This window comes from Bactrocera dorsalis, chromosome 5 (assembly GCF_023373825.1).
Source record: "Bactrocera dorsalis isolate Fly_Bdor chromosome 5, ASM2337382v1, whole genome shotgun sequence".
Lineage (NCBI taxonomy): Eukaryota > Metazoa > Arthropoda > Insecta > Diptera > Tephritidae > Bactrocera > Bactrocera dorsalis.
Genome location: NC_064307.1, coordinates 32,083,109 through 32,095,391, shown reverse-complemented (window position 1 = coordinate 32,095,391; position 12,283 = coordinate 32,083,109). Strand labels below are relative to the sequence as shown.

Genomic DNA, 12,283 nt, shown 5'->3' with positions numbered 1-12,283 from the left:
TTTTCAGCATTTATGTGCCTTCAGGCTGCAAACTGGCCATGCAACGGCTGAATAACGCAATCAGTTACGCCGAGCCATGAGCCATTAATAGTTGGTGTCACATTTGTACAGAGAATTCGAGCGAAACGAGGTCGCACGTTACGATGCATCGTGGTAACAGATTCTTCACAATGGATTAGAGAATTGAGGATAGAAAGGGCTCAGTTATTTTAAGAAAATGAAATTTAATTTGTAAAGTCCTAATTTTCCTCTTCTAAATATTAAAGGATCAATGAAAACAGTATAATTTTTTGTTGTTTTAATTAACAATTAAGCTATTTATTTATAACGAACATCATCTTCTCCCCTCCTCACGGATTTGTGCTCTTTGTACAGGATATTGTTATTTCATAAAATATGATAGAAATCATCAAAAGTGGTCATGTGACATTGAATATTAGTGATTATGTTATAAAATAGACGCATATTAAATAAAAAAGAATAACGGCCCTTAAAAATTTTATTAATTGTTACTAGAAATTTACTAGCCTCTCCAAATATGTTACAATTGTGTGCGATTTCCAGCAAATTTTAGACGTCATATATTCATCGTCATCTCAGTCATCTTCATCACCTTTCATAGAAGCTACTTCGGTTGTCATTAGTATTATTTACACGGCTTAGTGGTAATGATGAAAGTCATGATGATCGTAGTGATGATGGTATGGATCCAAAGCGAAGGGGTGATAAGCCTTGATTATGGGCGCCGGATGATATGTTTTGACAATCGGATGCACGACGGTCTTCAGCACCGGCACCACAACTGGCTTAATGATTGGCGCGCTGTGAATAACGGTTGAGCTCTGATGTGAAATGGCGGCCGGTATGTGCACCAGTTTAGTCAAATGTAACGGTTCATGATGGTGTGGCAACAATGGGTAGTCAATGTGTGGGTAATGGCCATGCAGGTAGCCAGGACGTGCGCTGGTAAAGGCGACGAGTGCGAAGAGAATAAAAGACTAAAATGAGAAAAGAGTGAGAAATTGGTGAGAGTGAGAGATTACTAAGTTAGTTGTAAATATTATACTTATTTATTCATAATCTAGGGAAAAGAGAATGCTTTTCGGTAGTCAATGTATCCCTCGTGGAGGAAGGGTTTATAGAATTGAATACGGGATAAGTCCTCACTTCGGAATATTTCCATAATTAGTTCTCAACTACTTTTTTCTGCAACCGTGTCCACATTCTTAGAAACAACACCGCATTTTGTTTGGCCTGCCCGATGGCAACTGGTTTAAGTGGTACGGCTATTCCACCTCCTGAGTCAGATTAACCACTTGTCTGTTTATTTGATCGATCTGTATGGCCTTTGGATTACTTCAAACTATGAACAGTAGCATAAACCAGCAGATTTGTGGTTTTTGGTCTATCGGACCAAAAATATAGGTTTGTCCCATCACCATCTGATTCTTTTCCCTTTCCTTTCGTCGCATAAACAAGAAGAGTGACGACCGAGGACTGAATATTAAATATACAATTATTGATTACTCTAATTCGTCCACAGTGCGAATTTTGTTGGATTAAACCATCCCAGAATTTATATTTGTGCTCCTACCTTCCGAATATCGTATAAAAAAAATATTTGTGGGAAGTACGAGTATAATTGAAATTGGTATAATATATTCTGAGGTAAAATTTCTTCTGACTAACTGAAAACCAAAGATTAAGATTTTTCTGACAGCTTAAAAAACCATATTCAGTTTTGTTGTTTAAACATGTTTTCTTGCGGTTCTCAAGTTGAGAATATATTATATATAATCTTCGCTTTAGTGGAATTTTGAGCTAGTTGAGGTACTGGAATAACTATTGCTAGATCGGGACCCGATTACTCCATTTTTAATCTCTGATTTCCGATTATCATTTAAGAGAAGAATTCTTAGTGAACTATTGTAGTTGGAAATGTATGAACTTGTGCTTTTTTCAAGACACATAGGTTGCTATTTATATTTCGGAATTTGGCAACACTACTGTTGCTATTTGGCTACAGAACGCTTTTTGTTTTGTTTATAGTAACTTAAAATATTCATTTCGGTCACAATATGGAATTAAAACGCGACTTTCGCAACTTTTGACGTGGATTAATTCAGCAACAGGGCTTTGATGAACTTAATTCAATTTTTTCAGAGTTTATCGATGTTATGGTGATTTCAATCAAGGTCCTAGATCACTCTAAGAAGAATTTTGAGAAGCTTCTTCAAAAAAAATTGTCATTCCGGGAAGTATTAATGCTGTGAGCAAAGTGATATTGTAAAACCTCCATGTGACCTATCATCGATTGAAACTGCTTTAGGCATAACTGGTACCAGCATACATTCACTATTGTATGAATATTTGACTGTGAAATCTGTTTACATTGGATCGCACACAATTTGTCAATCGCCAAAAAAGGCTCGTGTCGAATTGGTCGAGAAATTTTTTTAAAAAATACGGTATCGGGACTTCGTCTTACTTCGAAACACGAGTATGGCATCGTGTTAGGTGATGAATCGTGAATTTATGCGTATGAGTACGAAAGTCGACTGTATGAAGATTCCCAGATGAGCCGAATTTAACAAAATTATCCGCGAACAAGGCACTTCCAAACAAACGGCTGACTGTCTTTTGAAAAAACATAACAAATAGCCGAAGTTGAATCATTGATCACCATGGACTAAAACTATTGCATTTGAGCTCTCAAAATATCGGTTTGATGAGTCATCTACCATATGATCCTGACATGGCACCGAAAGTCTTATATCTATTCTATGTTTTTCGACTACTAAAGAGGCGGTTTATGCCTTCAAAATGCATATTTTGGAGATACCTCAATCAGAGTGGCAAATGTATTAATGGAGAATATTTTAAAAAACCGAAGAGCTATTTTCGATGACACCATCGTAATATTTGTTACCGATTCTGTTGTTGTATTTTGAAGAAAGAAGTCGGAGAACTTTTCGGAAATCGTCTTGTTTTCGGCATTGCAGCTCCATGGGCTTTCCATATGAAAGCATTACGTTTATTTAGCAAAAATTAATTTAATGCACTCGCAAGCATTTTTCCTTCCCTATTTCCATTTTCCTTCGAACTCTACTCACCAATTTAAACATTTTTACTGCGGCTTACTCCTATCTCTGTGCAGTATGATTATAATCCTGTGAGTGTCCTTAATTCCGAATATCAAAGACACCGGTCGCTTTGTATTGATCTGTGCGTTTTTTGATATTTTCGCGTTCGATTTTTTTTTTATTTCCTTCGCTTTATGTTGCGTTACAATTTGAATGAGAACACCGACTGATGCCACCGACTTGCAGTTCACACTCTTTTATATTTTACCTTTTAATACCAGAAAAGTGAATCTTTGTTGTAAATGAAGACGTTAGTTAAGTCTTTTTGCAACAACCTCAGACATTGCATTAACAACAATAGTGAATATGCAATAGTGAGAACAAAAACAACAATAGCTGAAAACCAAACTGTTAGTGCAACAATAATTGGCCCCCTAACAATTACCGCTGCTGGTGCCACTTTGTTACTGCTGTGGATGCGGCAGCTGTTTCACTGCCAATACACATACATACATACACCCCAACACACTTGTTTACTTTTTGAAGACACCAATTGCTATTTCCCCTTTGGACGAACTCCTAATACACATAGTTATGTGTTGTTGTTGTAATCAGTTTTAAGATCTTGATTTGTGTATCCATACATACATACATATGCGTATTAGCCATCAGCCAACGGCGTTTGCCTCAGCCAATATGGCAACAGAAGACGTTCTATCAGCAGCGGCGTTCACGCGTTCATTTATTCAATCATTTATTCATTCGTGAGCTCATGCATTTGCACATCTCCGTCCATTGATGTTCTTCCAATGATGTTTGAAAGACACTTTGCATCCGTTGCCCCAAGAAGACGAAAATGCAAGCAAAATCACAGATTAAAATGAGCATTTACTAACTTGTGTACCACACACGTATATAAAGGGTGATTTTTTAAGAGCTTGATAACTTTTTTTAAAAAAAAAACGCATAAAATTTGCAAAATCTCATCGGTTCTTTATTTGAAACGTTAGATTGGTTCATGACATTTACTTTTTGAAGATAATTTCATTTAAATGTTGACCGCGGCTGCGTCTTAGGTGGTCCATTCGGAAAGTCCAATTTTGGGCAACTTTTTCGAGCATTTCGGCCGGAATAGCCCGAATTTCTTCGGAAATGTTGTCTTCCAAAGCTGGAATAGTTGCTGGCTTATTTCTGTAGACTTTAGACTTGACGTAGCCCCACAAAAAATAGTCTAAAGGCGTTAAATCGCATGATCTTGGTGGCCAACTTACGGGTCCATTTCTTGAGATGAATTGTTGTCCGAAGTTTTCCCTCAAAATGGCCATAGAATCGCGAGCTGTGTGGCATGTAGCGCCATCTTGTTGAAACCACATGTCAACCAAGTTCAGTTCTTCCATTTTTGGCAACAAAAAGTTTGTTAGCATCGAACGATAGCGATCGCCATTCACCGTAACGTTGCGTCCAACAGCATCTTTGAAAAAATACGGTCCAATGATTCCACCAGCGTACAAACCACACCAAACAGTGCATTTTTCGGGATGCATGGGCAGTTCTTGAACGGCTTCTGGTTGCTCTTCACCCCAAATGCGGCAATTTTGCTTATTTACGTAGCCATTCAACCAGAAATGAGCCTCATCGCTGAACAAAATTTGTCCGAAAAAAAAAAAAAAAACCGAACACTGATTTTGGTAATAAAATTCAATGATTTGCAAGCGTTGCTCGTTAGTAAGTCTATTCATGATGAAATGTCAAAGCATACTGAGCATCTTTCTCTTTGACACCATGTCTGAAATCCCACGTGATCTGTCAAATACTAATGCATGAAAATCCTAACCTCAAAAAAATCACCCGTTATATATACAAATTGTATAAATGATCAGCATGACGTTTCTGAAGTATCACTTTGAAATGTTACAACGTCCTTTCCTTCCGAAGAAAATGTTGATTTGTGTGAACCGCCGATATCGTACCATCATAGCATATAGCTGCCATATAAAGTGTACGATGAAAAGCAATGTCTTGTATGGATATTTTTTTACTTGTGAAGGGTATTATAGCTCCGGGTCTTCCGAAGTAAATGTTTTTTGGCTTATTTTTTGCAATTTCTATATGTTGCTGCGACACGCGACCTTCATCTATAATACTAGTGGCACTGCTGCCGGCAACAGTTGCAATTTGCTATCCGTTTTTTTTGCAGTTCTTATCTCGACTCATTTAGTGTTCTAGCTACGCTGTTTACAAACTTGCTAGCAAGTTGTCTTGCTTCACGGCTTCGCTCACATTTGACGTTGAGAATGTCCCAAATGCGCAACGGAAGTTCTCACTTGCGTAATTTTCGGTGAGAAGTATGTGACAATATTTTGTTTCTGTTATTTGTTCTTTTTCAGATTGTTCAAAACTCAAGAAGATTGTTTTTTTTATAATATTAATTTTTTATTTGTTTATCTGTCTCATTATTAAAATGACAATAAATAAATTTGCTGACAAAAAATGATGTTGAAGTGCAATGACATATATTTTACATAAATGAGGGTGAGATCAATTGAATTAAAATGGAGGATCTAATGGACGCCTTCTTTGTAGTCACCTACATTATTTATTATTATCCAACAGTAGGGGTGTAATAGGTTAGGGTCATGCCTCTGGGTAAGCAGTTCCAGTCGTAGGGTTAAACGCAATTCCTACTCTTGCGCCCTCGCTGCGCACCCTGGAAAAGTGAGTAGTCCCTGAGTAAGATGCAGTAGTAAACCCGTGTGGAGCCTGTGGTCATAGTTAAAAGGGACGAAGCTTCAGCGGAGCCACTCCGACATATTCGGTTCAAGAGTTCGCTAAAGTCTAGAGGTCTGTGCACCAGAGCTATAGAATATGTATACAATTTTGTACTACTCGCCTAACGAATTGGGTTTGGGACCTGCTACGTAAAAATCACTCCCATTAAAAAAGTAACAACAGTTTGAAAGTCCCCACTTTTGATGATGGTCACAGAAAACGTAATAGGGAGTATGATTTAAAGGCATGCATTTGAAATGTCCGGTCCCTAATTTGGGAAGATTTCGCTACCAACTGGTTGATGTCCTATTAAAAGAAAGGTAGACAAGGGGACAAGGACGGAGATGAGTAGGTCCTTGTGGCATTACTATAGTGGCTATATAAAGGAGCACAAATTCGGAGTGGGAGTAGAGGTGGATGAAAGACTCAGTCCTCGAGTCATGGCGTTCACTCCGGTGGGTGAGCATTTAGCTACAATGCGTAACAGAGCAGATATTTTCAACATAATACTGATTTACACCCATGTTCCAAAGGAAGAGAGAGACGTTATAACCAAAGATGCCATTAATGAGCGGCTAAAGCTTATGACGACTGCACTCGTCACGTGCAGTAATAATTGAGCTTGGTGTTTTTAACAGCAGTGGGAGCAAAGAAGGTATAGTCGCCTTCATGGCGACACCTCTCCAAATGGGTTGAGAGGCCTGTATGGTTGTCTGTAGTTCTACATTCGAGCACAAGAAAATTAATCGAGCTATTTGACTGCCTCCGGATCGAAAAGTTCAATCAATTATGTTGTGATTGATGGACGACATGTCTTCAGTGACTTAGGCTTACGCTGACGCTGAGGACCCTGCATCGACTCGGACAACCATTTTGTTTTAGCGAAGATACGCGCCCGTACAGCAAAGCACATCTGCACCAACTCAGGGACGGTACGACGTTGAGTAGCTACTATCACAAGCAACAGCGGTATGGTTTTTACTAGATTTGTATCCCTCCCCTGCCTCAGTGTAAGGGAACTTTGGAACGCAATTTTTAGCTCCTTACGTTCATCTACAAGTGAAACCATTGGCTTTCGTAAAGGTTGAATTAATGGCTGGCACGATGAGTCGTGTTACAGTAGTGAGAAAGCGAACAGCCTATAGATAGGATAGATGCAGGGTCCGGTGGATTATAGGCTGAGCGATTCAAATACGGCGATGAAAAACTGACACGGTATATGCATCAGCTTCTTTGCAAGGTATGGTCGCAAGAAATCATGCCCAATGATTGGAACTTAAGTGTGCTCTGCCCAATCCACAATTTCTCTTATAAAGTCTTATCGTATCGAACAACGCAGTGATTTGTTCTTGTCTTTCAAGGAATCAGGAAACCCACCGCCGTGGACGGATCATTCTTTACCACGACAATGCTAACTCTCACCCATCGACTGAAACAAGTGCATTTTCGAGCACTTAAAACATCAATTCGACAAGTCATCCACCGTATAGTCCGGACTAAGCACCAAATGACTTCTTTTTATTTCCATACGTAAAAGACAAACGAAGAGGTCAACGTTTTTCGACCTCTGAAGAGGCGGTTGATGCGTTCAGAATGCCTGTTTTGGAGATACCTCAATTAAAGGGGCAAAAGTGTCTCGATAACTGGTTCAAACGCATACAAATGTGTATAGATATAAAAAGAGAATATTTTGAGTCGCGAAATATAAAAGGCAAGCAAGTCGAGTATAAGTATTAGTTATTGCATAATTTTCGCAAATTAACCCATGTGGAACGAATGATTACACACGTCCACGTTCATGTTCACGTTCGTTTTGTAAACATTTGCCGAAGCGTGATGAGCTTCTTTACGAGTATGTGTCTGTCTGTATGTGCGTTGCTAAATTAAAGTTCAATTGCTGCAACTTCCAAAGAATTTAGTTCAATAACAACAAAAAAATCTCATATCGCCAATAACAATTTGCATTGGATGTGTTACGGTTTCTATGGTAATAGCGGTTTTATTTGCTTAGCGATGCTATTCATCTCGATTGTGTGAATGTGTCTGCGAATTGAACTGCAAAGCTGTAATGGCCGTGACCTAGTTGTTCCAAATATTAAAAGAAGCCATAGATATCTATGTTGGCACCGTGGTTTATCAACCCACAACCGTTTTAAAATGACCACTTTGAGGTTACATTAACATAACGTCACATATCTAAACTACATACATACATACACAAAGTTGTGTGAGATGAACTTTACTGCAACGATAGTGACAAGCAGTTGAAGGATATCTTGTGTTATTTCAAGTAGAAGAAATACAATTTTAGTGACATAATTTGAGTTCAGATGAATATCCATACTTGTGCAGTTATGAAAATGGCTTAAAGAACTTTTTGATTTTTTTTTTGATAAAAGACATTTTACTAGGAAAACATCAACAAATTTTTATTCTTTGAAGCGGATATTAGAACCTTTACTAGACATTGAATAGTTTAACGAGCCATTTATCTAAGCGACCTATTCTGCTTTACATGAAACTTTGTTGGCAGATCTATAACTTATGTTTAACAAAAAAAAAAAAAATATTTTCATATACATATAATATATCAAATTTTTATTATCGACTTCAAAATTTTTTCCTATTAAGCTAATACATATAAGCTTGCCAATGCTTAATCCAATTTTCCACAATTTTGTTGTAAGTCTGGGCTGGGATGGTCTTCAGTGCCTTTATGTGGGTGTCTTATTTAGTTGTGCCCATATTTGCAATAAAAGTCCTCATAGATTTAAAAAAAATTATTTTCCCTAACTAAAATAAAAAAACGTATGCTTTCAAACGAAATTTAATTATTTCCCATTTTTTATTCCCGGTTAGTTTCATTAACTTTGTTAAGGTTAAGTCTCCTTACTTACTTGTTTAATGGAAATACTGGGTTTTCCAATAAGAGTGAATTAATTTATTTTCAAAAAACAAAAACACATTAATTGTTAAGGAATTGTCACAATTAAGTTCTGAATATATAATCTTTCAAATGGCCTCCACGATATCTTTTGCAGGAACGAACTCGATGAACCTAATATTAGAGTAGTTTTTCCACTAAGTCTGTAATCAAGAATAGTAGCACGTTCAATATTGACTTCTAAAACTTGATGAGCGTTTAATGAGTTCAAATAACCCAAAAAGTGGTATAGCGGTGTTAAATCAAACCTACTTGGAGTCCATTCACAGTCACAATTCCTTGAAATAATTGAATCTTTAAACGTTTCTCTTTTGTCACTATAAAACGACGCCATGCTTTTTAAATATTTTTATTTTCCTGCTTTTTATGTATTGAAAATGACGTAGTATGTAAAATTATTAAGTTTCAGTCCCCGGCTGCAAAGATTCGAAAAGCAAATGTTAAACTTCTTCCAATTGCAGTCATAAAAAAGTTGGTTATCATCGATCTATGTATACCACTCTCATTTGAAAGTATGTAACAGTGTCACCAGCTTTATGTCGAAATACGTACGGACCAATGATTCCACTAGACCAAAAACCGCACAAAACTGTCAGTTTAGTTGAATGTAATGGTTGTCCATGAATGATTTCAGAAAGATAGTCGATGACCGCTAATGGAAATGGGACTGAAAAAGTACAAAATTGATCAACTGTGATTTGTTTGAGAGTATATTTTAGCTATAATTAATTACTTTGAGATCGTCTTATGGTCCGTAGTTTCGCATAAACATCAAACTTGAGGGCTAAATTAGCATTTAGCTTAGCGCTTGTTCGTTCATTCATTAACTGCCCAATGCTAAATTTTTTCTTGCCGGATTTTTTTCTAGCTGTTATAACGCATGTGGCTCTACGAGTACATTGACCATTTTTTTAGTTACTGAATCCAAAATAAGAGTTTCTGATTTGATCTTTGAATCGGTAAGCGGCGGAGGCGACTTCCGAATAAAGTTTTACGAATTACAAGGAGGTGACCTTTTGTCTTATTTTAGAGATTTGCATGGTGGAATACAAGCATTTTACTTGACAACAAACCTGAAAACTAAAAAAAGTCCTAAATTTGCGAATGCCTGAAGCAACAATGCATTCATACCCTGAATAGGGTATATTAAGTTTGTCATGCAGTTTGAAGGAAAGAAAAGAAGAAGGAAATGTCGGAGTCCATGTAACATAAGCAATACATATAATATATAGAAGTATAAGAAAATCAACATAATGATTTAGCCATATCCTTTGACCGCCTGACCGTCCGTCTGTCTGTCTGTATATATGCGAATTAGCACCACAGTTTATGAGGTTTCAATCTGAAATTTTGTACACGTCCTTTTCCTTTCATGAAGCTTCTCATACATAACTGAACGATTATGTCTTGTCCACGTATGAAAAACTGTTTTGTATGACGAATATCCTCATACAATCCGGCATGGATTATTATCCGAAGTAACAATGAAATCTCCAAAGAAATCGCTTAGATCGCACCACTATAGTATATAGCTGCTATTTAAACTGATCGTTCAAAATCTTGATAAAGATATTGTTTTATACTTCTTTATTCTATAAAAAAAGGCAAACGAACTGATGTTCGGATTTTGCGAGGTCGTGGATCGAGTTAACGTTTACAGTCACTATTGAATCGAAGGTGTATATCGCACAGAATCTTTGTGTCGAATAAGGTACATATATCTTGTGATGGGAGCATTCTTTTTTGTTCCTTGGGGATATAGAGTATTGTCGTGGTGGCGTCATTTGGCGACATCTTGCAGAGAATAATGGTGTTCTAAGCTGGTTTGTGTAGTAATAGGGTGTGCCAGTTTAATCGAGGTGAGTGATGTGTATATGTAGGGGAGGCTTACCTTATTAAAACAACGATAGTGGTATATCGAACGAAGACCAGCTAAGTTTAAGTAAATCGGTTAAGTAGAACTTTTAAAAAAGGTAGCTTAGTGAAAACGCGTTTAAAGTTTTGGTTAATTCGAGGTTATGTGTCAACCGGTGCTAAAATAGTTATATCTCTAGAAATAAACAAATCTTTTTATGGACGTACTCTTGAAAGGATATTTCATACTTCAGTCCCGCCTTAAGCGACCACCTTAAGAATTTCAAGAGCCAATAATTTTTATATTGCTCAGACAACGTGATAAAAAATTAGTTAATAATCACACAAATACATATGTAAATTCAAAATCAGCCATTAGCAACGGTAAGACACGCCCACCCCTGCTTCGAATTAGTCACTTTAAGCAGTAAAACGCGCTGAATACATAAAATTATAAAATTGCATGCTGGCAGCAGTAGTCATGTGCAACAACGATATCCAAACAACAACAACGCAGGCATTTTAACCACCTCAAGTCAATTCAATTAATTCCAAAGCATTTATCTGCTCCAGGAAATGAGCGATCAGTTAACAAAACTCAGCGTTGCTGCAAAGAGCAATCGAATATTTTCAAAACAACAAAATCGCAACAAAATGTGTGCAAGCATGCAACATGCAACAAATAACTGCGATGTGCAACGAATGCGCAGAATGAGGTGGCAGCTTTTTGTGCTTTACCGGTTGCCGGCTGATTTTCGACTGATTTTTATTTTCTTTACTTTAATTTTATTTTAATGGCAGCAGAAAAATGTAAACAATTGGACCCAAGTGAGTAACGCTCTGAAAGTGGCACATAAAGCACCAGGTCGGCAATTTGTATGCCGAAAATGAACAAAAAGTGCGGACTAACTGCGGCCGCTTAGTGGGTTACTGGGTTCAAATGCTTTAGCCGTGCACTGCACTGGCGGCTAAATTATTGATTCGTAACAGACAGTTGGAGTCTACCGTTGCCGTGTGGCAGTTCAAATTGCCGCCACCTGGATTGCGGTGCACAGCAGCCGAATGTGCGAATGTTGCAAGAAACAATGAAGTTAATACTTCGGAGCAGTTTTTGAATGAGTTCTCTACAAGCGACTAAGAGGAGACGGAGGGGAGTTACCTTGTGTTATAAAGACTCATGAGTATTCTGGTTGTGAATTACAAACACATTTTTTGCTGCAATGGCTTTTTGCATATGCTGCCAGATAATTATAGTTGTTCTTTACAAGTATGTTTGGTTACCACGAGTACTTACATATGCGTGCCACTAATTACAAGTTCCAAAACTTTTATTAACTGTTGCAAGAGACTTTTAATACAAATATTTACTTGCTTATAAGAGCTTATACAAGTCCAGTTAGTTGAAAAACGGTCACTGAATGACAGTTATTTTCGTTCGCCAACAAGTTTTCAACATTCGAAAAAAGCTCCATTTAGTTTGATACACTGGAATATTTGTTTGTTACTACTATGATAAAAAAATAGTAAGACTTTTTTTATAATTTTAAAATTCTTAACTTATTCTTCAAAATCTATGTCGTCAATCTCAAAGGAATCCCCCGTCACCAATACACTTGTGAAAATGTTTTTTCTA

At 37.2% G+C, this 12,283-nt stretch overlaps 1 protein-coding gene across 1 annotated transcript; it reads right to left on the bottom strand.

Moving 5' to 3' along the window:
* Positions 1-296: 296 nt before the first annotated feature.
* LOC105230890 (protein naked cuticle homolog 2-like) lies at positions 297-3,330 on the bottom strand. The gene is made up of 2 exons (XM_011211905.3): positions 3,114-3,330; positions 297-998 (listed from the first exon to the last, which is right to left on the bottom strand). Exons 1-2 carry the CDS (start codon positions 3,123-3,125, stop codon positions 660-662), a joined length of 351 nt encoding a protein of 116 aa, XP_011210207.2. The 5' UTR covers positions 3,126-3,330; the 3' UTR covers positions 297-659.
* Positions 3,331-12,283: the final 8,953 nt, after the last annotated feature.